Source organism: Gymnodraco acuticeps, unplaced genomic scaffold, assembly GCF_902827175.1.
Source record: "Gymnodraco acuticeps unplaced genomic scaffold, fGymAcu1.1, whole genome shotgun sequence".
Taxonomy (NCBI): Eukaryota; Metazoa; Chordata; class Actinopteri; order Perciformes; family Bathydraconidae; genus Gymnodraco; species Gymnodraco acuticeps.
Window position 1 is genome coordinate 403,504 of NW_022989815.1, and position 27,360 is coordinate 430,863.

A 27,360-nucleotide genomic window follows, 5' to 3' on the forward strand; every position below is an offset into this window, starting at 1 on the left:
AAGGCACGTTTTAGGACATCTTGTGATGTATCCTAAGCCCCCTAATTTAATGTAAAACCAGAAGATAAATTATTGGTATTTTTTATAAATGTTTGTTCCATTTTGTACTAATAAGACAAAGAGAAAGAGACAAAAGAGGAAGAGACAAAAGGTGAAGTGTGTTCCATCTTCCCTCCATCAGCAGGGGTATCGATACATTGGTCCAGATGGATGGAGACTGCGACCCCTCTAAGCCGGCGTGATTTATCCAATTAAGACAATCACAAAGCGCAAGGCAGCCATCTCTGTTTGTGTCTGATGTTTCCCCCAGCGTAATGCTCTGATTGGATTAGGGGCCTTGGCATGGGCGTGATTGATTTTTCTTTAATTGAGAGTTATGGTGGGAGGGCCTTGCTACAGACTCAAGTGCTTTTTATTGACACATGTCATGTGCATGCACCCCTGCACACACCTGCAGACACACAGCCATCAACCCCCACCATTATATATAAGGATTTTTTTAATACTTTAGAGTTTTTGCACATTTGCTGCCTGGTACAAATGCAGTATCTGGCATAATGCTCTTGTTCTGGATACTGTAGGTGCTGCTCACTGTTCTGACTGTATTGTCAGGATGGGCTGGTCCAGGCTGGAGTGGTGCACTAGAATGACCTCATCTTTACATGGACGCAATAACAAACCATGTTGTGATTGGTTGCCCTCTACTGCCACCTAAAGGCATACAGGAAGAAGTAAAAAAATATCACAGTTAAAAAAAAAATCTATCCGCCCTATAATTGTACCTAAAATATGGATGAAAATCTAGGAAGATGTTGATATTCTTTCCAACAAAAGGGAGATTACCCATTAACCTTTAAATGAGGATACAGTTTTCATGTTTAATCTGCTCATTTTGGAAGGCAAGATGTCAGTTTCAATGTTGGTGCAAGAGGGCTTCTCGGGAAATCAATTGTGCAATATAATATATGTTTTGCAGGACTGAAGCGTTTTCTTGGCATCTTGTAAAAAAAAGAAGGAGGATGCTAAGATGCAAAAACATTACATTTTATCAAATGAACAAAACACTAATGTGAATGAAATGTCACTTTGCAACTTACTTAAGGTTTCGGATCTGATTTATTTTTAATCACACCTGCATGACATTATTTCTGAAGAAATCTGGACTGAAGAATGCAAATTGTTTGAGATTACAATTTTAATAGTGTTATAACGCAGTAGTTGTGTATGCTATTTCCCTTTAAGAACAATTTCCCCTTCCAAGCTGCACAGTGTTAGTAATAGCAACTGTAAGTCAAACATCTTGCTAACAGGAGGCCAAATTAAGACTAGTTCTAGTTTTATCTGCAAAGCTCTTGATATAATACATAGATCAATATCATTCATACCATTTTAAATTCAAAAGTCAGAGACTGTGTATTTAACCTTTTTTCAACTTTGTCCACTAGAGGGCGGCAGCCACCTAGTCTGAGGGACTCCTCTCTGGAGTGTTTGCCTTGTGGTTCTCACATGTTGGAGGTGTAATATGTTTTAATAGAGTCTTCCACAAGGGGGAGAGAGCACACCTCTCAGCACAGGAAAAAGGTTCAACGCACAGTGTGGACGTCAGATCCAAAATCAGAAACCGGTATCTAGTGTGTGGTGTCGGTAGTTAGTGAGGTACTTTGTTGTCTGGAGGTATGTATGACTATGAGGCAGTCAGCAGGATGTGAGATGTTCATGTTTCCTTGTTGCGACTGCGATCTCCGTTCATCCAGTATGACTCCGTCTGCATCTCCATCAGTCTGGAGACGGTCCTCTGGAAGGCAAAAATCTCCTCCTCAGCCGTGAACAGAGTCAGGTTCTCCGCTGCCTTCTGAAGAGAGGACACAACACTAGAGTTAGCGGCTGATATACTTCAATACCATTTTTATTCAAACATATTTTGGCTAAAGGAGAAGTTAAGTAGCTGGATTAAGAAAATGAAATTGCCTGTTTTATTCTTAAACATGCAGGATTAGGATGTGTGAGAGCTAAATCCTCTTTTCAAAATTGCCTTGTTGACATTAACATAGTCTCGGTTAAACTTTAATGATAATGTAATACTTTTATAATCAGCCATTAAAAATAGGTAAAGGAAACCTGTGTTTTGGATGAAAAACTTCCCTTATCATTAACACCACTACAATGATGTACAATGTACATGCACCCACTAATACACTATTGACTAACAAACAACCCACTGGTTGTTATTCTCATGAAAGTGCAGCTCACTGTGAGGTGAACTGTAAAGAGAAATCAGTAGTGTGAATTTTTAAATGTTATATTTGAAACTGCATTTATTGCATATAGAAGATGAGGGTTTTCCTGCCAGTTTAACTTGTTGTGTTGTAGCACATGTGATTTACCCCACTGAGACCCAGGTCATCCAGCAGTTGTCTGTCCCTCTCATCGTCCCCTCCTGTGTGGACGAACAGCTGCTCTAAAGGAGTAGCAGCCAGCAGCACCACTCTCACCTGGGACACAGAGGGGGGGAAAGACACAGTAATGTCCAGTTTAGTTATATAGGTCACTTCCTTTTTTATTAACAATTACTTCTTCTCATGTAATCAATACTACATCAGAGAAGATAACCATTCAATCATTATTTCCTTAAAATGATATATCTTTGGTCACTTTGACGGTCCCCTGAGTCAAGTGTATATTGACTCTTTTTATAGATTGAAATTTCCTCTTCGACGCTATGATGAATTTATTAATAAAATGACAGTTCATGAGAAGTGAGCCAATATAAGGTTGACACTTGTGGTCTTTTAGTGGTACGATAATATAGTAATATTACTTTTTGCAGAAGAGTATTGGTTTACTATTTCATTTCAGTGGTCTATTCTGTCATGAAACATATTTGTTTTGTTTCTGGGGGGGCATTTAATGCGTTTGTTCTACAATTAACATTAAAGAAGAGAAGGGAAGAGAGAGGGATAGGGGGTGACATACAAAAAAGCCGAAAGCTGGACATAAACTGTTTTTTGGCCGAATTTAACCTTTTTTATGTGAAATTACATTTGTATTTTTGTCTCTTTTATCACCCAATTTAAGTTAGGACAGATTGATGGAGCACCTTGTTGTCGTAGAAGTTGTCTATGAGGGTGGTGAAGCGTCTGGCCTGGTCCTTCAGGGTAAGTGTCAGCACGGGAACATGGCGAATGAATACAGTGTCAAAGAACCGAGCCATTTCCAGGTAGTCACTGGCACCCAGAGGCTGAGAAAAAACACGTTAGCAGGTTAAATTAGCTGCACATCACAATGCGGAGAATAGTTTCACTGTGTCCTTGTAAACACAAGCACGCACTAGGAACGCTGTGGTGTGCGTGTTTGCCCTGAAGTGCAAACGGAGCGCTAGGGGCACCTTGTGCAAAGAGTTCGGGCTGATGTTCAGTCCCTGTCCTTGGTTCTTTGCCATTCACGATGATTGCTCTCAAAATGAATGTGCACGTGCCAAGCATATGTCAGATAGAAGAAGAAGCCTTGAAGCTCAGATGCCTGCAAAAGCTCACCGCTGTCCATCAGGCTTGACCACACACACACACACACACACACACACACACACACACACACACACACACACACACACACACACACACACACACACACACACACACACACACACACACACACACACACACACACACACACACACACACACACACACACACACACACACACACACACACACACACGCTTTTTGACATTGAGCAGAAAATAGGACTGAGATGGAGGGAAGGTGATTCATTTTTTGTGCAAAGGTTTGGACAAAAAGTACACAGAGGAGGGAAGAAACAGAGTGCAGAGGCAATAAAGAGGCAAGAGAGGTGCTTTGAATCTGAGCAGTTTTGATTAGTGGTGAGTGTGCTTTGCTTTTAATGTTCTTTGTGCACACTTAAAGAAAAACGATTTAGCTGAATATGGCCTGCAGCATTTACTGTTATTGTTGAACTTTTGAAACCATCGTTTTTCAGAATGTTGACAATGAGGCAAATGAAGAAGATTTGAACTCCAGTTCGAAACCCGCTCCTGCCGCCACTGCGTCAGGCCGTTGTGTCCTTGGGCAAGACACTTCACCCGGATTTGCTCCTGTGGGTATTGTCCACAGTACATGTATACTATCAATGTGTACTTGTAAAAGCGCCTCGATGACTTCGAGGCGTGAAGATGGACGGTGTGGCGCAGTGCGCTGTGCAATGATCATCAGATCAAGGGGTGAAACCCGCCGCTGCTGCGTCTGTAAAGCCGTTGTGTCCTTGGGCAAGACACTTCACCTGAACTTGCTCCTGTGGGTATTGTCCACAGTGACCATTGCATGTATAAAAAAAATATGTGTAATGTGTATTTGTAAAGCTCTTTGAGCATCTGGAAAAGCGCTATAATAAATGTAAGGAATTATTATTGTAGAGAAAACTTTTGTACACTCACTCTGCCACACAGCTGCTCAAAAGTACAGTCAGCGATGGAGCCACAGGTCTTTTCCAACATCACGTCTCTTCCCAGCACTGTGAGCAGCCGAGGGCCCGTAACTAAAGAAACACACACACAAATCATCTTGATCCATTACATTATATTACATTACATTGCATTTAGCTGACGCTTTTATCCAAAGCGACTTACAATAAGTGCGTTCGACCAACAAAATACAACTTGAAGAAAACAGAATCATATAAGTACATCAGGCTTCATAGAGCAAAAACATTTCAAGTGCTACTCAACTGGCTTTAGATAAGCCAGTCCTTTATTAGTATAAAAGTGCTTCGTTAATAGTTCTATCGCTCGAAGTGGCGGTTTTGAGTTTTAAAAACACAATTCCAGTCAGATCAACTACAGAGCATTGATACAGAGTACACACACTGAAACAGAGAAGTCTAAAAACACAATGTTACTCACACAATTCTAGAAGTCTCCAGTAGCTTTCTTGTCAAAAACGAGTTGCACATGATCCTCATGTCATACAGTTTCTATCATCACTTTTACAATTGAATCAATATATTAAAAGTTGATCTTAGACCTTAGAAGTCAGAAGTCACCTTAGTTATTTATGTCTAAAACAGGTATATACAATGCATCTACACACAAGTTATTTGGATAAAGAGTTTCAGATATATATGAACAAAACAGTCTAAATAAAAAGAACCCTAGAAAACCTTAAAATTAAAGCATAAAACTAACCTGGTGGCTGATAGGAAACAGTTCAGCAAAACTATAAACACTTGTCAAACCCTGATCCAATATTTTCAAACTTCTAAAACTGAACGCATAGTCAAATGTTATCTTTTCTGACCTTTAGTTTAGTTTACCAAACCCTAGTTTTTTGGTACATTTCTGCATATACTGTAATACCTGCCTGGGCTAAACACCCATCAATACATGCACTATTTTCTCCTGTTGCAGGAAGGGGAAGGTATTAAGAAATAAGCTATCAAATTGTAAGGTTTGGACTTTTCATTGGATATGTGTACAAAAATATCACATATTGTCAACGTTATCCGTAATGTGGGAACAAAGCAACAATCTTAACACAGTGGGTAAATATGCTGTTGCACAACAAACACAATAACATGAACTCCATCGGCTTATGTTTTAAAAAATGAAAAAGCTTGATTTTTAATATTTATTGTATTTAGCCATTTGTCTGCTATCGCATCATGCTGCCTCCGATTAAATGTTTTCCTAGCGCAAGCAGATCAAAATGTTGATGTCACGTTATGAAATGGAGCGAATCTCATAGAAAGTTGATGTTTTTCTTTATGTTCCTTACCACTCTTTTGACTTAAGGCCAGCTCCTCAAAAAGCGTATCCAAGGAGGCCTCTGCACCAGGCTCCGCTGTGCTAAAAGAGAGGGACACACACAAAAAGCAAATATGAAATTAACAATGCTGAAATGGCCACATCAAACGATTGGCAGCCAGGAGTGCATAGGAGGGGGTGGTACTTAGCTTTTCACTCCATCAGTAAAAAACAGGATGTTAGGCTCTAAACACGAGCCTTAGCCTGTGAATGCACGTCAACATGAGATTTTAAAGGGTGTGTGTTTGTGTGTGTGTGTGCTTGTGTTTTAACTCCTGGTAAAAGGGTGCGATGAGTCTATTTACATACAGTGAAAAGACGAAAGCACTTGAAAGCTCCAATACTGCGATGAGCAACAGCAGTGTCATTCATACCTTGTTTGTGTGCATGCGTGTGTTCCTAACAGCGTATATGTAATGAGGGAAATAGAAAACTAGCTTTTAAAGCTCTTCCATTTTCTCATACTCTATTGATTCCTCTTTTATTCTTTTCATGGATCTCTCAAGGTAATGTAGGTCTTTATAAATCTCACAGTCTGCTTCCCCATTTATCCATCTGTTTGCCTTCTCTTTCTGTCCTTTAAAAATAAAAATCAATCCACAAAAACATTTCCTGTAATAGTGTGATTGAATGCTTGTGTGCATGTTGTCAATGCAGATTAATGTTGACTCTTTACCAGACTTCTTCTAAACATCCACGCTGAGTCGAACTGCAAACTTGAAACAAATATGTCCATTAGATTGTGTGTGTGTGTGAGAGAGAGAGAGAGAGAGAGAGAGAGAGAGAGAGAGAGAGAGAGAGAGAGAGAGAGAGAGAGAGAGAGAGAGAGATAGAGAGAGAGAGATCTCGCTCTCTCTCTATCTCTCTCTCTCTCTCATATCTCTCTCTCTCTCTCTCTCTCTCATCTCTCTCTCTCGCTCTCTCTCTCTCTCTCTCTCTCTTCTCTCTCTCTCTCTCTCTCGCTCTCTCTCTCTCTATCTCTCTCTCGTCTCTCTCTCGAGAGAGAGAGTGTGTGTGTGTGTGTGTGTCTTACAGGTAGTACAGATTTCCAGCTGCAGCTTTGTCCAGCCTCCTGTAGTCAATCCCAGAGTCAAGACAGATGGTTCGGCAGCACACCTGCACACACGCACACACACACACACACACACACACACACACACACCACACCACACACACACACACACACACACACACCACACACCACAACACACACACACACACACCACACACACACACACACACACACACACCACACACACACACACACACGGTAAGACGGTTGAAACATCAGCAAAGTAAGAGCAAATATTAACAATAGGCCCAAATGTGTTTTAAAGCAATGCAGAAGGAAACATCTGTATTGTAAATGTTGTTAAAAATTATATATTTAGGTTAGAGTTGTACTTGTATCTACCTTAATTTGCAAACTGTTGTTTTGTTATTCAAGCAGTTCAATCACATTTTCTAATTTTTACGAGTAGTTTATTTAGGATAAGGTTAGAGATACTGAATTGTTTATATGTCTTGTGCTTTTTCAGTCCACATCTTTTTCAGCATTCTGGGCAATACTCAGATACACTGAAGTCTGTTTGCACCTAATGAAGGACTTTAACTGGTGCAAAAGTGTGGCTTGTTGATTTTCAAATAACACATATACGGCCGTTGTTCACAGAGACAATATTTGTAGATAGGGTCAGTTCATTTATATATTTTTTAATAGGGGTGAGGGGATACCCGGAAAATGTTTTTGCAAAACCACCATCTTCTCTTTCAAATAGATCATATTAAGTCAGAACTGTGAAACATCAGATTTGACGTATCATATTTCCCTAAAATGTAATTTTTAAAGAACATTTTAAAAGGTTTTTTTGATTGGTTAATTAGTTTGTAAGGTTTTGCTGTTTCATTGCAGACATTTAAAATATTTTTAAAATATGGGTCTGGACGTATTTAATCAGTGGCACATAGAAGTTACAAGAGAAATATTGATATATGGAAAAAAATGTGCACCATATAAATCAAATAACTCTTATAGGCTTTCAAAGTAGATATTATCTATTAGTTTAGATTGATCATCTTGGGGGAATTCATTTAGATAACGGAGCTTGTGATTTTTATTGTTGCTTCTCTACTGCTCATCCCTCATGGGCGAAAAGCAAATAAAAAAACAAGTGAATAAATTCAATACAGAAGGCAGGAGACATCTTTCTCTCCTCTAACAGCGCCGGGATTTTGAGACACTTCTTTATGGTTTATTGAGTCGATCTATTGTTCCTGCAGCTATTCAAGTGTGTTAAAGCAGGGGTGAACTTTTGATGCAGAGTTCAAACTTTTCCAGATAGTGTAAAACGTCAACAGGATTCATGTCAGGGAGTGCACCACAAACTATAATCATCATCTCCACCATTCTATCAAAGAAGAGAAAGGAATTGCATATCATCCCATCCGAGCCAGCGGCGGCTGACAGACTAGTCGACGACAGCTCCGGTAAATTATGAAATCAGTGAATTTCTGCCACTGGCCTCCTTAAGCTGCAGGATAATTAGTAATCATCACAAAGCAAGGGGACAGAAATACTCTATTCTTCTCCGCTGTCAACTTTTTATCTCCATGTCCGCTCACACAAACGGGGTTCCCACTCTGAGCCAATTGGCTGAATCAGGCTTAATAACAACCTGACAAACTCGCCCTCCCCCACATACAAAAGGGAGGTGTCATTTCATCAACCTACTGTGACCCCACCAACGGGTAAATAGTCCCTCCAAAATGGGAAAAAAAGAAGGAAAACTTGTCACTATCGCCGCCACATCATTAGAGTCTCAGTCTGTCTTTTCTCCTGCCATCTTCTACTCCATCTCTTTATCTAGCGTCTCTACCTCCGGTAAAGGCGGCTGATGCGTTTCTTGACGGAGAAGCGAGGTACAAATAGGAGAGAGGAGAGCAGGAGGAATGAAAACACAATCAGTGGTGGTGATTCCATTGGTTATTTATAATCAGATAAGGCTGAGGCCTCGCGGGTCATTACTTGATTATCCATCTTGAGGGGATTGTCAAGTTCTCACTCCTCCGAGATTTTATCCGCCTACTACACATTGTGGTCTCCTCCTCCCCCCCCCCCCCCCCCACCACCACGCTTCTCTCTGTCTTCTTGGAAACTTAAAATCTCATCTCCAAATGGCCTTTTAGCTTATTCTGTTTATTGTTCTCTAAGGCTGAACAACAACAATCTGATGTATAAACTCTGACAAACACCTGCCAGCTGCACTCAATTGTCAATTGTAATGTTTAAACGCTTAAGCAATTATTGGATTAGTAGATAGAACATTTTGATAATCAATTGAGCATAAATAAACATGAGAAATGGCTGTGTTTCTCTGTTTTAGATTGGTGGGAATTTAGTTAGAGGTAGTTCACCTTGGGCTCTGGGACATATTTTACAGTATGATTTTAAATGTTATACGCTAATCAATTGGTCTATAAATAAGAAATGAAGGATAATAACAGATGATGCTAAATTGCAGTCATTTAACAGGTAAAATGGTGCAGTGGAAACTATTCACTGAATTCAGATTGTCAAATGGGAAAGTTTGCTGCCTTTATCTGTTTTATCAGATTGGAAATTGATTATATTTGCGATTTTGGAGGGAGGAGAAGCAATGCTGTGCACAAGGTATCTTCGGTTTCTACAAAATATATTCATGTTTTAAATTGTTGTTTGGACAATACTATCAGATCTAGAAAACTGAGGAGTATTTCTGTAATATGTTTTAACTTTTTATTAACATGAATCCAATGATTAAAACACAATAATTGTCTGATTTAATTGATAGGTAAAATAATCCGAAGTTCCTAGTTTCTTTGTCACCATGCCACATTATCAGCTTTTTGTACTTGTGGTGTGAAACTGGTCCTATATGTGTAGCTGACTCACAGAGGAGCAGCATGGAAGCAAATTAAAAGTCTCACTACTTGCAGCGATGCATTCAGGAACTCACAGACACAAGAGGGGAGGGAAAGAGAGAGAGAGATGACAGACATGAGAATCAGAGTCTCTTTAGAAGAAAGTCATCCAAACACATGTAGCTCCAATCATGTCATTGTCCAAGCTGTCCACTGCTCTCTCTGGACAGCCGTTTAGCATAAAAACAGAGTGGCTTTTTTTTTTATCTTCACTGCCTCCGCGCCCACTCCCTCTGCGACATATCTTTCTCTATCCTTTACTCCTCAAAAAGTTGCTTTTGAGTTTTTCAAAGAGCGCGGTGCCATTGAGCTGCAACAAAAGCCAAGGATAGCTGACTATCGGGCCCTGATGAGGTCCACTCCCTCATTACCCGGCAGCAGAAAACATTTGATGCTTTTTTTGTTTGGCCCGGAGAATTGACCAGGCCTCAAAGAAATGCGGGGTGGGAAGGCTGAAAAAGAGACGAAGGGGGGAGAGAGAGGGAGGAGGGGAAAGGTTGTCGTTCATTCAACCATGTGTGTCTTACAGCCTTGTGTGGAGGGACAGAAGAAAAGGAGGGAGGGAAAGAGGGGTCGAGAGAGAGAGAGAGAGACCGGGGGAGAAAAGAGAGAAAGCTTAAAACACTGCCTTTATGCTGGCAAGTTCTGGACGACTCTTCTGACATCAAAGTGTTTTCACTAACTGGGGATCTGCTGTGTGTGTGAGTGAGTGCGTGGGGGGTGTAGCTGGTGATTTTATTCATTCTTGGGGAGTCGGGGGGGTACGTGACAATGTGAACACCCTAATTACACCTAATGATCTATTCCCTTAAAGTGTGACCGCCTTGGGCCAGCGATGGTTTGTTCTGAGGGGTCGTTCTCACAACCTCCCCCTGCCTCGGCTGCTCCTCTTGGGGAAACATCTTTTGAGTCGGAGGCCCCACCTTCCGTGATCCAGCACCCCACTGGACCCCCCACCCTCAACCCCTCTCGAGCTCTGATGAGGCCCAAAAACCCTGAACCGCCCCAAAACTCGCTGCTCTACCTGCACCTGGCCGGCAGAGGCTCCACATGTTGGGAGGAATAGTCGGACAGAAGAAATGCAGATGAGCAAATCGCTAAGATACTAAAGTCTCTGCACAAGCTACAATTTAACAGATGTTGAAATACAGCTACTACTTCAATTCTACCATTGTCCTATTATAATTCCAGAACACCAGACATTTAAAGGAGTACTTAGCAATTCACCCCTATAACATAGAATGACTCATTATTGACGTTTAAAAGTTGTGGGACAGTATTATCTCCTTTCCTTTGGTAAAGTATGGTGACAAGGAGACAATAACAATATCCCCATAGATATCACCTTTTGTTTAAATAAGAGAATTCGACCAGCTTCTACTTAACACATTTTGCATCCTAAGCAACAAAAGACAATTCTTTATCCTTGTCAAAGCCTGGTGCCTACATTACCCACAATGCAACTCCACTGCCAACAGTTCTTTCAGGGATAGTTATAGTAATGGATAATGTATACTATAGTCATATATTTGTTCTTCTTTTTAGTATTACTGTGTTATTTGAAGCCCTTTGACCTTCCCTTTAAGCACCAGCAATCTTACTCTGAGATATAAAACCTGTTTTTGCTCAGGTAAACAAGTTGGTAAGTCCTTTTATCTTTATAATAAGGGTGTTTTAAAACATATTTAGTAACATAACATGTACAAAATGGCCATCTTTGCAGCTGCTTGATGTTACAAATGTGAAAACGCAGCAGAGTCAATTGGGTTGATAAGAGTGCAACGGAGACACAAAGCATAAGTACAATTATTTCATGAATGTACACGTTACTGAAGTTAAGAGGAGAGCAACATTTTTGTATTAAGCGATTCATTCAGATTGCAGGTGGCCTGCTTTCCAAATAAACAAATAGAGTAAAGGAAAATATACCTGTGTGCGTGCATGCATGATCAAGCACATCTGACACGTGCACATGCAGGAAAACATCAGTCAGCAGCAGAAAATAGGCTAAGGTTCCTGGATCGATTCAAAATTAAGTGATAAACACAGAGCCAGAATCAATTCCTCATGTTCGAAAGGAGGAAAAATCAATTTGTTCTATATTAATCGTTTGGTTTTGTAGGTGCGAGACACTGATATAAAATAAGTGAGGTATGCCCTCGAGGCACACAGTGAGTGGCATTAAATGCTCTGGAAGACAATGAGAGTCATCAAATATCAACATCCATTTGATTCAAACTGGCAGGCTGCCAGCTCTTCAAAGGCAGTCCTTCTCACCAAGGTCTTCACTGGAGGACCACATCCCTCTCATTCCTCAATTTTCCTTTCTCTACCATCCTGTTTTATTTATATATTTATTTTTCTCTCATCGCCAACTGCACATCCCATAGCAATTATTAACAATGACACAAAAAAAGAGAAGGAGAGTGGATCAAAAGAAGGGTTAAAAACAGCAGGAAACTCAGAGATACTCAAAGTTGCCTCAGGGTTGTTGTCATGTTTCCCACCCTCTCTGCAGCATTGTGTACGCAACTGCAATCGAACAAGCGGAAGGAAAATAAAGTCACTATTCTGCTACCAAAATACAGAGACCTGACCTTGGGTGAGTAAAGCCAGCGAGCAGAGCAGGATAGTAATAGAATAAAGAGCGGGATAGAGGGGTGGAGAGAGGATGGGCGATGGAAAGTGGAGTGGAGAGGGAGGACAGTTTGTGAGAGAGAAAGAGTGTCTTAGTTACAATACTGGCAGTGTCCATTAAAAAAAGCCCTTAAACCCTGTATTTTACAGAACTCAGAGCTGTGCCATGGCTACAAAGAAAAAGAAGCCTTAACAACTGAAGAGCTTTCCTGATGGAGTCCACAGAAGAGAACAAGAAATAACAAATGTCTGAAAATATAGGAAGGACAGAGACTTTTAGGATAACTGAAGCTTTCCATGCATAGCATCATTTCTACATTTTTAAGATTAGGAAACTGGATGATTTCTTTGAGGGGGTAGGGAGCTGAGGAAAAAGGGGGTCCAAACTCATCAGAAGTCAATAGTTAAATAAAGACATCAACCCAGGCGGACATAGGCGCAGGATTAACCTCTACCACTCCAGCTCAGGTGATAGGGAGGAGAGGTCAGAGGCTATTTCTTACTTTCCAACGCCCTCATTCACTGCCTGACCCGCTATAGAAACACACTTAGACAAGAAGGAGCCGCAGCATGGAGGAGGACCCGCACCACCGGGCCCTGCCAGCATTAATTCAATCTATCAAGGGTCAGCTAGTTAGCAGCGTGACCCCGCTAAAACACGCTTTAACTTTACAGAACAGGCCGCTATAGAGAAGCCAGAGCACCCCCAAAAAAAAACACCGACCCCGAAAACCAGATGGCCTCACAAAGGGGAACATGGAACCCTGAAAGAGAGGAGGTAGTGCGGGGCAGAGCGGGACAACAGGCATTCAGGACCTTGATGAGGGTGGATTAGAGAGGGCAATGGTTCTGCTGGGTGAGTGGGTGGGGGGCAGAGTGACTCCCAGGTTGTTGTGTGTTTACGTCGGTGTGTGTGTGTTTGAAGATACGGTGAAGCTCTGATGACCCTGAAACTGGCCGTAGCCTGGGCACTTCAGATCAGCCATGTGACTCTTGTTAACAAACAAGTTTTGAGATTTACTCCTTTTCTTATTTTGTAGACAACAACAGTACTCCCACTGAGGTTTGTGACGAAGCAGATACATCGTTCATGTGATGGAATAATTCTAGTCTTACAGTAACATACTAGTTGTCCTATCTAGAGAGTAAAACATTTTAGGCCAGTAGGAATAAGTCATATTAATAAGTAATATTTTGTGGGGAGAAAATTCAGATTACATGACATCCTCTCATGTTATAGTAAATAAACGTACAGTATATTTACATAAAGGTGGTGTTCTTGAGTCCGTTTTTTGTATCATTCATTATGTTTCATTTTTACTAGATGTACCCGAATCTGCTCAGCTGTGATGCTATAAAATATACTTCTCCCTTTACGATTATACTGCATAAAGTACCAATATATCGAGGATATTTAGTTTGTTCTAAACCAAGACCAATAAAAACAAATATATTGCTGAGGTTCTGATCATTGTGCTAATATAATTTTAATACAGGTAGTGTTTCCCCTCGTCACCTCAGTAAGGCATGTCTATTATCTTCAATAAATAATGAGAATTTAAAAGCAGCTTCCTTTATTCGGCCATAGAATTCAAGCAGCACTTTGAGTGGTTATTTTCAGTCCTTCAGTCACAAGAGAGCATTTATCAGCTACATTATATTGGCTGTGAGAGTAACTCGCCAGACCTTTGCTGAAAAACCTGTAGGTCTGTACGCGAAAAAAAGTGAAGGAATTATAAATTACATTTATTTGCACTACTAGGGGCATTTTTCTTATGACAAGGCGAAAAAGCACTACATTTGTGGGCAAATAAACTGCTGTTAGATATTGCTTCCTGTTATTATTAGACTAAATACCAATAATAGGTGCAAGAATGCTGCCCTCCTCTGTTGCAAAATGCATGACAACAAATTATTATGCAATTATTTATGAACATGATCACTCCAAACACATCAATGATCATCTGAGATGCAGGCAGGATAATGGCGCTACCTGCTTAAATTGCAAAGTAGATTTTTTGCTGAAAATGCTAACCACCGCATCGCCCACCACTCGCCGCCCCCCCCCCCCCCCCCCCCCCTACTTTTGAAATGCAAGCAGTCACTCACTCAGCTCGTCCGCCTCTCTCTGATTCACATTACCTGAGCTCACACACACTCTTTCCATCTCTCCCTACCTTTCTCTCTGCGAGTCTTTCACCGTGCCCTGGTATGATCAAAGACAGCTTTGTGACACTGTGTGAGGCATCGAGGAAGCAGAACACATCAAACCACTAAAAAGCAACTTGCAAAAAAAGACAGAGATAGAGGGACAGAGGCGCACATGCATGTGTGTGTATGTGTGTGATAAACAAATGAATTCATTAACAAGACAAGAGAGAGGGATGACTTTGTCTCTACCTTCAGCACGTCGATGAAAGGTAGGAAGGTGTCCCTCTGAAGTCCGTTTTTGTACAGATCTGAAAGAGGAGGGGAGGGCCTGTATTAGAGCTGCTGTTTAGCCTCCTAATAATGTCATTCCCTCGCCGCAGATTGGCAGATAAAGTGGCTATTGATGAACTGAAGGATGGGTGGGGAGGCACGACAAAAGGACTGGGACCAGGAGAGAAAAATGGATTTCTCTACCGGCAGCGGCAGCAACATAAAATTCATTACATTCCCAAACAATGGTGGCGACAGAAAGGACTGTCGCCTTTTCAGAGCGGACAATGTCCACAGCAGCTCGCTGAATAGATGTTTCAATTAGCTCGGCTGGAACAAATTACATCTGAAGTAGCATCCCTGATAGACAGATAAAACAGATAGGGATTCACACACAAACACGGACAAAGACACACACCCACAGACACACAGCGAGGCTTCAGCTTTTCCAGCTGCAAACGTAAACAAGCTGTTGTTGTTGATGTTTGGGTTTAAGCTTAACTCCTATACTGTAATGGGCTGCGCTGTCTATGACACAATTCTTTTGCAAAGGTGAAAGGAATAGGTAAACATTTTGGGACTTTGATGATGACGCAGTTATTTATGTGTCGACAAAGACTCCACAACAGGCTGCAGTGTTACTGAATAGGCATGAACGCTGTCTCTCAGTGGCTTCAAAATAATTGTGTTCCTCTGAACTGTCGAAAAAATAGTTTGAATGTGCTTTGAGGTGATGGCTTCACAATAACTCTTAATGAAATGAAAAGTTAGAAAGGAAATTGTTTTGGTTTCATCTTGGATTCCCAAATAACATTGTAGCACACATTAAGAAAGTGCCTACGACCATCAAAACTTATCTTAATGGTTATCAACTTAAAATATCTTGCTAACCAATAAAGGCCGGCCCACTTTACAAGCAGGCATTGATTTATTCCCGTCCGTATATTATGTAACTGTCTGAGGCCACGCGACACAGTGACAAATAAAACCAATGACCTTATACATACAAGCGTTGTGTGTCAGAAATGGCACCAATGTGGAACTAAAAAAATAAGTTTAGTATGTTTAGCTTTGGAAATATTATAAAACTTAAATTTATGAAATGGATTTTCAAGTGTGAATGGCTTTGCCCAGAACTAGTCAGTCAGATGATATAAAATAAGAATAAACGTATTACAGTAAAGGAGCCACTACGAAGGGAGCAGTTAGTGGAGACTGCAAATCAACATCCAATCAGTCCTCTCAGCTTTTAAAACTAAGGTGAATCTAAAACTAAACTAATTAACACGATATATCCGTCATGTTTAATCCGTACAAAAGCCAAAGTGAGTAATGGAGCTTTAATTAGGTTGTGTCCTGGTGTACATTATTGGACAGGAGCAATGCGTTCCTAGAAGTAACTCATCTCTTTCGACTCCACTTCGAGCGATATAATTACTAACAAAGAACTGCAGAGCACTTATATACTAATAAAGGACTGGCTTATAGCCAGTTGAGTAGCACTTGAAATGTTTGGCTCTATGAAACATGATGTTCTTATATGATTCTGTTTTCTTCAAGGTTGTATCTTCCTGGTCGAATGTACTTATTGTAAGTCGCTTTGGATAAATGCGTCAGCTAAATGCAATGTAATGTAAAAAAGTAGTCAAGCATATGGCCTCCTGTGAGACAGGGTTTTACATTTTACACGAACAATTATTTTATTTGCCAGGGTAGCTGTTATATCTATTTCTATTTGTGCCAGGCTAACTGGCTGAATTTCATATTTAATGTACAGATATGAGTGTGGTATAGATTTTCTCACCCAACTCAAGCAAGAAAGCAACTGAGCAGTATTATACTGTAGATAGATGTTACCGATTTAAATGGATTCAAATCAGCTCACAAAGACTATTAAATATTTCACTGTAAATTGCACGTCCAGAAAAGACCATTTATCCATAACCATTTATCCCTCAACTCTACTCAATGTTATTAAACTCCATCCATTTTTAAAACAATGAAACACCACTTTAGTCGTTGTAGCAAAAATGTCTAAATTACGCCTCCAAACACGGCCGTTTGATGGCGGCATCTACACATCAATAAAGATGGGAAATGTATGCCTTTCATGTCCAGTTGTCTCTTATGGCTTTCAGTGTTCCATTAACCAAGTAATTAATACCAAGTAGGCTCTCTATCAAGTTTGCATGGTTTTGCGCTTTGTTCTTAATAGCCAGTAAATATCAGAGACGGGCTTCTTTGTCTACAAGAGCCATTTTTCTGCCATCCACTTCCTACCCACTCGAGGCATTGAGACATCAACATCTTCCCAGAGAAAGACGTCAGATAGCACATCATGCATTTATCTTCACCTTGATCACCGCCTAGCTAATTCTTTCTCAGACCTTGCTCTGCTGGCAGTAAATGCAACATCAAAGCCTGTTTAAAGGTTGTGTCATGTCTCTAAGTGAGAGCTGTATCAAACGTCTTTTCCCCGGTTATTCGCGGTTAACAGGGTGTATTTGTCGTGGTCCTGTCAATTGATTCTTGCCGGGGCCAAGCACCTTCAGATGAAAGTATTAAGTGAATATTAAGTGAATATTAAGTGAATATTAAGTGAATAATGTAGATGTATGTAAAGTGACTGGGAAATGTGCTGGTTCAAGAGGAGGAGAAGCAAACATTGGTGTTCCAGGAGTATTACTTGTTATTTCAGCTGCAGATGGTGTACTGGTGTAGTTAAGAGTCATTTTTATAAATGCAACATTTTGCAATACTCTTTTCAAAGATAACCATCGCCTGACGACCTCAGCTTTGCTATGTTTTATCAGTCAGAGTAAGAGTTAGGTAAAGCTTTAATTTTGATGAACAGTTTGTAGTTTAAAGTATAACGTTCTTTGAACAACTCATCAATCATTTTCACTACCGTGCAGCACTAAGGTTATGAGCTTGAGCTATTCATTTGTTGATTTTGTTTTCAGATTTTAATTTTTCTGCTTTCTGATCATTCAAATATCTATATCATTTCATGCATACCGAGTTAATGGGCAAGGTTTGTAGGAGATCTAGTAGCACTTTTGTTATCTTTCATTTTCCCTTCCTTTATCATTATTTGTCACCAAATCAAACCACAAGCACCTAGCGCCTAAAGTACCCATTTAAAATGTAAAATCAAATGGGTACTTGTTGTGATAGATTAGATTAAGTAAAAGAAAACAATAAAATATTTCAGATGTATTTTTTAACTGCTGAATAATTGGGTCAAATTATTATTATTATTATTATTATTATTATTATTATTATTATTATATGGTCCTGCAATATAAGGAAGATTTCATATTTGTTCTGGAGGTTCTAACATTTCTGTTGCAAAATACTTTTTTACTTTAACCATTTCAAGTGTAGTTGCTGTGTGTTTAATCAGAACAACTTAATAAACTAGAAGAGCACTGGGAGAGCGCTGACCCCGGCCAATGCCAATCTGCTCTAAAATATAATGGCCAACCTTTTTATCAAGTCAGGCCAGTAGTATTTTGGTAAACCTGCTTAAAAACACAAAAACAACTCAAACTGAAAACCTAACCTCCTAGGCAGAGGTAATAAACCAGCTAAAGAAGATGACTATAGGTATGGGCTGAGTCGCCGTACCGTCAGGGGGTCGGTTGGAGGTGGCCACCACCACCACTCCGGTCTTGAACAGCGTCTCAAACAACTGCTTCAGGATCATGGCATCAGCAATGTCGGTCACCTGACAAAACAGAACCAGAGAAGAAGAGCGAGACATTCAGGTGCTGTATAATTTACCTTTTCTCGCCACAGTACGTGTGTGAGTCTGAGGTCAAACCATGCCATCAACACTCCATGTTGATTAGTGTCATTCAGGTGTGCTCATTCAATCCTTTGTGTGTGGTCATGGCCATTCACACTCGCACGCATATATACGCACACATACACACCTAGACCACTTGAACTGACTGCAAATGGTCACGGGGCGGCTTTCTGCTGGGGACAAGTAGCTGAGGCAAGGCAGCGGTCCTGAGCTAATCAACGGCGCAGTTGTAAAAATGACTGAACGCAAGCGGGAAAAACAAGAGGAAGAAAAGAATGATGAAAAACGAGCAATGTGAATCCAGACTGGGGTCACAATGGCAGACAATGATTGATAGATGTTACACAAAGATGACAATTCGACAACCTACACAAGGCTATAATGCATAAGTACGATTCAACTGTACGCTCCTTTTTATTTATCGACATCATTTCCATCAGTCCACAATAAACAAAGGTCGCTGACAACAGTGAAACAAGGACGTTCATGAGTCGGTTCGGCTGTTAAGTGAAGAGCTCTGACCTTTCTATTAGCAATCCAGTGCTCTCACTTTTGTTCTTATACTCTCATATCTCTCTCTTTAAAAGCTGCATGTATAGAACACATCTGATTAAACCCGATGACTGACTGATGGGCATATTGTAAAAGCAATCGAATTATTTTCCGATGTTGCGCATACTCACGGTAATTGTTGTTTCTCGATACAATATGACAAACAAATCCACTAAGCTAAGTGACCTTCCTTTGCAACATGATTGCTGTAGGAAGATTCAAATTATGAGGAGGTAGGCCATTATACCATGTGCGTTTTAAGCAAATTGAGAGGTACATTACGAGAGATACAGTTACGTTGCTATTATCTTAATGAAAGGAGACCTTTTTAAGATGTCTTTAATAAAAGGAGACTTCTGTCCCGCCCTCTCCTCTTACTCCCTCTTACCTACTCTCCTGTATATAACAGGCACTTCTGATGGCCATACCCACGACATATGCCTCCTTTCATACTCTGGAGGGTCTTCTGCTTTTGCATATTAGCCCCACTCCCCTTGCCAATACTTGATTAACATTTGTGTTAAAGCCTTGATTTCACTAAGGAGAGGTGGCTAGGGGCATCAAATTAGTGTGTGTGTGTGTGTGTGTGATTGTGTGTGTGCGTGTAATGAGAATCAACAGAAAGCCAAGGCTCTGTGTCTCTCTGAAGGGGCCCCCATTTCCTCCGACCGCAGGATTTTATTTTCATTTCAAAAGAATCATTTAAAAATGACCTTTTATACAACCTGGATTTGTTTATTCATGTGCCCTCAACATGGGCATAGTATGAGGGGCAATATTGATTGCTGAATGAGAAGGGGGAGATGGAAAGAGAATGGGTACCCACAGAATGAGAATGGTGGAGGGGACTGATGTAGCACTTGTGGAACACAAAAATAATGGTGCAATCTCCGTCAGCCAATGCCGATATTCAAATGAGCATCCAATTACTCAAGCGGCTGTCAGTTTACAGCGAGGCACACGGGTGCCAAATTAAAACTCTTTTGATGTTACACCTCTTTATGTACACAACCTATGAGCAATTTCACAGAGGCAGCACGGTGACTGAGGCCCTGAGACAATGACGCTCAAGCGTTTTCTTCTCACTCTTCTTCCTTCTTCCTCGCTCTCTTCCCATCTTTCCATCTCGGACCTCTCAATGGCGAGTATTCATTAGGGGAGCCAGGCGGGGGCCGTAAAAGGAGGGAGGGGGGCTACAAATTACTGATAATGGCACGGCGCTAATGAAGAGAATGGAGAAATGTCATTAGCATTTAAGAGGATAAGATCCATCTGACCCGCCGCCGCCAGTCGCTTTCTAGCTCCACTCACTTAAGGAAGCAGGAGAGTGCGACTGATACCCAGAGCCTCATTTGCATGGCTGAGTGGAGGAGGATGCTGATTGGTATAAACCCCCCCCTCCCTTCCACACCCCCCAACCTTGCAACCTCTTGTTTATGCATCACAAACAACGTGCACATGTCCGCTTGTTTCTCCTCCATTCACCGGTAGCAACAGTCGACAAGCGGAAACAGCAGAGCTGGCGACAGCAAACAAAACAAATCAATGAGAATGCAACAACAGCGCCGCAGTTTAAAATGTGAAAGACGGGCGGATGAAAGGAGCAGCTCTTGATCCTCGCAGATGCATAGAGAGTGATTAGAGAGAGCAAGCGCACTTTCTGTGACCTTTGACCTGCTGGCATTAACTGTAATGATATCAGTAAGAGGAACTACACTGTGCGGCTCACAGATGTGTTTGGCTAATGATAGAGACACAAGCACACGTCTTTCTTTACTCACTGAATGACTAACTACCTTACAGAGAATAGGGAGAGCTTCAATAGTGGCTCTCTCCTTTGACACCAAAGGGTGGAATAATGAGAACTACTGCAGCACTAATGGCTGAAGATGCCTCTTATTTGTGTGAATCCAGTGTACACAAACTGCAGGTGACTTGGTTGTAACTGATGAAGCAACCATGTGCATAAATAAGCAATAGGAACAGATTACTGGTTGCTGCATTTACAACGCAACACAATATTACACATTGATACGTGTAACATTACACATGTATGTACTAGTACTGTACTAGTAAGCTACTACTGGGGAGAGCGAATGTCTCATTGATATTGGAAGTCATTATTCTATATTTAAAAAGGCCACTAGGTGTCCCCAGTCCTGTTTCTGTGGGGGAACACAGATCTTTCAGCATCCAGTAGTCCAGACAGGATACTGGTTTAAATGAAACACTAAAAGTGATCACAGCTTGAACACATGTTTAACTTGTTTCTGACCAAGCAGGAAAGAGGGGTTACTTATAACTACAACACAAAAGAAACACAATGTTGCATATCACTTTGTTTGCTTCCTCTGATGTGTGATTTACTGTGTTTACAATCAACATCTTATTTCCTGTTTCTTTGTGTTTTGTTCAAATCTGTAACATTTGCTGGAAATTTCTCTGAATATTGAATAAACCAGTAGCTACAAACTTTTAGAAAAAATGTGCAATATCTGTCAATATAATGTAAAATAACAACTTCTGTATGACTGTTGCAAAAAAAGTGTTTTGATCTGGAAAAAGAATTGACATATTACTTTTTAAACATGAACATTGTTTACAGTAGAATTATGTTGTACCTTGCAAACTTGTTAAACCTTTATAATGCCTTAAGATATTACTTATACTTTTGACTCAATATGCCACAAAATATGTTTTTACTTTAAATCTTTGGCACTCTCTGGGTATTCATCTTAGCCGAGGGTATTTTTTGGTATAACGTTCCTAAGCATCAAAACGCCATTATTATTTAAAGTTAAACTAGCAGTATATCTTCTAGTATCACCCATTACTTAGTACTAATGTTGGTGTAGTACTTTTTAAAGCAAATGTATGCAGTTGATGTTTGCTTCTTGTCGCTAATGTTCAAGCTGTTTTTTTTACACACACACACATGTAACAAACTCGCTCACCTGAAACTCGTCAAAACACAAGAGGCAGGTTTCGTCGCTGATCTCCATGGCAACCGGTGATATGGGGTCATAGGTGAACATTTCCCCTAGCCGTCGTTTTGGCAGGCTTTGTTTCCTCCGGTGAATCCCTTTAAGCAGCACACAAACGTCAGGCACATCCTAAAGCACACCTGCATCAGCAACTCAATGACAATACTGAATAAAGCAGTAATTTCACCTGTATGCATAATGGTAGACAATTAGAAGGAAGGCTTCAGGACAAACACAGAGATAAATATAGGATCTCCAGCGCATGAGGAGTCAGAAAACTTCCATAAAGTCAAGCAAGCAAACCTTCAGCAGTGAGCGTCTTGGAGTGGGAGGATAATACTAACTTTTGTGGATGTCCAGCATGAAGCCGTTGAAGTGGACTCTCTTTTTACGAGTGTTTTTCACACTGGAGTAAAACATATCCATGAGCATGGTCTTCCCTGTGCCTGAGAGGGATACAGAAAAGCATGATTATCACTTCCTTGAAATCTTCCAGAGATGAAACTCCTTAGAAAATATCATAGTATATCTATTTATTTTTAGATCTTACCGACATCTCCATAGAGGTAAAAGCCTTTGGGTGGGGGAGGAGTGGGTTCCTCCTTTGAGGGAAAGTACAGGAAGGAAATTAATAAGTATGTTTTTACATTGTATCTTTACCAGCTGCGAGCCATCATAAACAACAATGCACAACAGTTAAGCATCAAATCAATATGGTTATGAAAAATGATTGCATAAATGCCGTATTAAAAAGGCACAAAACATTATAGCTGTTGACCTACATAAACGTCGTTATATTCATTACCATATAAGACTGAATCATCGTTTAATAAACAAAGTATGCTGAGGCATTAAGCCACCACTACAGTGTGAGGTTTCACATTCTCCAGACTAGCCCAGTGCAGGGGAGGAAGACAAAGGGGATCTAATCAACAAGACAAGCCAGGGTTCCCACGAAATAAAAGCATCATCAGAGGAACAATAGGGGGATTTGTCAGACAAAACGGAGAGGACTGGATGAGGCTCCATACGAGATGGAGTGGACTTGCCTGTGCAGCCTGTTTAGCGCTGCTAATTGTGATACGGTACTGTTGCATTGAGGTGCTGCTGGAAGTCATTGTGCTGCCTGCCTCCCATCATCAAAAGGTCCTTGCTTTAAAAAAAAAAAAACGTATTCTGTGTGACCGAGCTGAGAATATCGCATAAAGCCAATATCTCTAAAGAGGGCCGAAGCCATGTTGACGTCATCAGTTTACTCATGACATGTAACGATAAATTAGAGCATATTTTTTAGTATATGAGGACAAATGAGAAATGTTTAATACAGGGTTCAACAACAATGTGGTTCAAGATTGTCCATCTCTGTAACCGGGCAACGGCAAATAGCTTTGGAATTAACTGAGCACTGAATAGAAAGGTTTGTCTTCTTAAAATGTAATTTAGCAAATATTTCATGAAGACGGTACTCAGTGTGTCCAATGCACTCGGTGACCACAGTACAAGTAGCACTTGACTTTGGTGAAAGCAGACAATGGCCAATTGAAAACTAAATGAAAAAACAAACTTGTTACCCATCCTCTCTCTCACTCTGCCCTCTCCCGGCTCCTCCCCTCTCCCACTCCCCATCCCTGCCTGTCCTGTGCTGGAGTGAAACACTGGAAGAGCAACAAGCCTTTCCTGTCTGCTCTGGCATAACAGTCTGTGACTTCTCCCTGACTTCCCAGGCTGCCCTCTGGCATGGTGGGGTAATTGTCAGTGGTGGCTGGAAGCCATTCTGCCACGGCAGAGTGGAGAAAGACAAGGCCGTCTCTCAGCCACTCTGTCTAGCTGAGCTGTGTGGCCTTGTCTCACCTCCTGGAAGAGGGTGCAGACTGGCACATGAGTGGAAAGTTCACATGCAGGACATAGACATTTTGGTTTTGAAATGACTTCAGGAGAACTGCGTTTGATCACATCTACAGACAGATACGTTGTGTCTCTCACTCAGAAGGTTCATGGGAGTGAGGTTTAAATGGTACAACTGTCCTGCTGGAGACCGCCAGTGTACAGGAGGACTGCATGATGCAGGTCTGACTTGAAGAGGGTGGCGCCCTTTAAACAATGGTCCATTGTTGGCCGGCCATCCGCAAAACCACGCCACATTGGGTCAATATTAAGTCAAGTGTACTCTCCTCACATACTTGGTCAGTTAGTTAGGACAATGGCGGTACTTTCACAGAGAGAACAGACACCGAAAGGACAGTGGTATGACCTGATTCAAGCCAGAATAATTGCATAAGTACTTCTGTCAGTGTGTATGTGTGTGTGTGGGAGACAGAGCAATACATAAGGTGCAAAATGAGAGGGGGCGGTAGTGTTGATAGCCTAACACCAAAGTATTTGTCAGAGTCCCGAATCAAAAGCAAAAAGGACAAGAATGGCCCAGACAATGGGGATCCCCTCATTACTGCACTGGGACGGTGAGAGAGTGAGAGGGGTGCCGGGACCAGCCCAGCAGGAGGTCTGCCCTGCTGCCTTCCAAAATCTCTGCCTAACCTTATGTGTCTGTGCCAGCCAACCAACAAAACAACTCCCACCACCAAATACTAGACAGTCAGCTCCCCTGACCTAAAAACAACAACAGCCCCCTACATTACGCCGTTCCAAAACTCACATACACAATACACTTCCCAGACCCCTACCCTCCCTTTGACCTGAGCCCCATGGCCACCATGAGTGATACAACTTGTGTACAGTGCAGTGAACTCTGTGAAGTCCCTCCATATGTTGGACGTCAACAGGGGCTTTATAACAGACTGAGAGTCCAGATGCCCCACTGTAATAGGTTTTAAACAAATGCATGCTGCTGTACAAATTGTAAACTGTGTCCAAAATCACTCATTATTTTCTACCTTATGCACTATTCCAACTTTTTATTTCAGTGTATGCACATTGTAATTCATGTTGTAAGGAAAGAAAAAAAAGATCTGCAGCATGTATGCTACTTCTTCGTTTTAAGTCCAAACTATTCAGAAGTGCCCACAATCTCAACTGAATAATCCTATTGAGTCTTGACTCTATATCAAATACAGAATAGTATTATATAATATATATGATATTAGTCAGGTTTTAATGGCACTACTGTCTTGCATGACAGTTTACGGTTTAGATTGACAATTAAAAAAACCTACTCAAATCAGATCCACTTACAGATTTGTTCTCAACCTTTCAACCACATCACATGGTCTTCATGATAGGGAGGAGTTTATTTAGTTGTAACAGAGATGGATCCGTTGATATATTGGTCAAGTACCTGTTTTTTTTAATACAGTTGCTCAAAGTGCATGTCATCAGGTGCAAATTCATGAAAACTGACCAGACTCCGCCTGCTGATTAAGACCATATTTTAGGCCATAATCCCATTGTATTTTGTTTATGTATGTATGGTATTTGTGGACGTACATTTGTGGATGTATTTTCTTTAATATTTTAATTTTTGTTTTTGAAAGAGTCTCATGTGGACAGGTGTTATTAAGTCTAGCAGGAAATTGGTTGCTTTATGACATTGTGGCTACTACATGTGGTCTATGGTTGGGTTTTGATAAGTTATCCGCTATATTTTGGAGACCAATTACATCAGAATCTAAATTCAGAAGGGCAATCAAACAAGTATGAGAGTAATCATTATCCGACCATGCATCATTACGTATAAAACGTCAAACCTTTGCAGTTGATCCACCATATTTAACGTTTGGAAGTTGACTGTTGTCATCTTTTGAGTTTCTGGTTGGGGTTGGGTTCAAGTAGATGCTGTTAGTGTAGTTATTCAGATTGTGCTTCAGCAAAGCCAGCTGCTGTAGGACGTTTCTCTGCTGAATGTCTTCCTGCAGGGAGCCACATTGAACAAGGTGGTCATACTGTCCAATGAGGGCACACGTTTTTGCTGCAGGAGGCTCAGAGGAGCAGTGTGGTGCGGACGAACTGCATGTCCTCCAGCCAGTGTAACCTTGGAGCATAAAAGCAAAAGCTGTTTTGTAAAATTCTCTGTAAATCGTTACCTTAAGACTGCAAGTATACACGGATTCTGTCAATATAAAACGTCATAGGAAGTAAATAGAAGTCGAGTAATTCAGAGGTTTAAGACTGTTTATTTTTAAAACACGACAACCTGAAAATAATTTACTACAACATGACCGAGAGACACATACCCTTTCCAGTGCAAAATGCTGACCCTCGGAAAATTCTCCTTGAAGTCAGAACAGTATCTTTTAGTACAAATTGTATTGAGAATCTGGCAGCTGCAGGGACCCTGTACGCAGCCATGATGTTTCAAAATTCAAAACTTTATTGACAATCACATGACAAATATAAGCCAGCAGTCTATGCACATGACACAGGCATGGCAGGATAGGGCATATGTTGGGTATCTAACTAGTGAATATGAATACATATTATTAGATATAACCTGGATACAACTCATATATTGTATTTTTATTTATATATTATATATATTATTTTTATTTATATGTATCTTAAACCTGCAGTAAACTACTGCAGGTTAGGTTGAAAATAAAAATGTAAGGTTTTATATTTTAGGCCGAGGTACATTTATATGACTGGATCTTATCAATAATAATGATAAGTAAACATTTTTGCTTGTTATTTCGTTTTTTAATAAAACATTGTTTTTTTAATAATTAATATTATTTGAGCATTGATTCCAAAAGCAACACTATTGCACGTTTTAGCAGCAATTTCAAAGCATGATTGGTCTTGAGTACAGGAATATAATGATAACAATTGTGTATGTCGTCCGAATACGTCATTCCAACCGATAGGCCCGCTGGCGGGTTGTAAACAAACCGAGCAGCAGGTGGACGGGCAGCATCAGCTGAACCTCAGCTGATCGGAAGTGCAGCGAGCTGGCCTTTCAAGCTTGCCATAGTAAGAGACCTATCAAAACCGGAAACTGTATGATTTACCTTCAACTTAAAAGTTACCCCTAAACTTGTGTGCTGCATAAACAACAGCGTCCTGTAAAAAGTCACATATAATACATACATACTATAATTTAATACAGAACATCTCCTTAAAGAGTGCGCTTGACTGTATACGTCCAATTACCCGTGCACAACATTCACCAAATGTTTTATTTTGAAGGTGAGTAACGGAATGTAGGTATTTGTATTCTGGCTAGCTTCA

General features: G+C 40.7%; 1 protein-coding gene across 2 annotated transcripts; it reads right to left on the minus strand.

The window, feature by feature from the left end:
• Positions 1-1,177: 1,177 nt before the first annotated feature.
• Positions 1,178-26,483, minus strand: afg1lb (AFG1 like ATPase b). 2 transcript variants are annotated; one of them, XM_034231084.1, is made up of 13 exons: positions 26,367-26,483; positions 25,881-26,164; positions 22,730-22,781; positions 22,524-22,625; positions 22,150-22,277; positions 18,463-18,562; positions 14,812-14,870; positions 6,848-6,930; positions 5,786-5,856; positions 4,450-4,550; positions 3,098-3,238; positions 2,385-2,492; positions 1,178-1,849 (listed from the first exon to the last, which is right to left on the minus strand). In XM_034231084.1, exons 1-13 carry the CDS (start codon positions 26,479-26,481, stop codon positions 1,715-1,717), a joined length of 1,479 nt encoding a protein of 492 aa, XP_034086975.1. In that variant the 5' UTR covers positions 26,482-26,483; the 3' UTR covers positions 1,178-1,714. The 2 variants fall into 2 exon arrangements, with proteins under 2 accessions (XP_034086975.1, XP_034086967.1); XM_034231076.1 differs by having other exon boundaries at positions 1,178-1,852.
• Between the last annotated feature and the right edge of the window lie 877 nt (positions 26,484-27,360).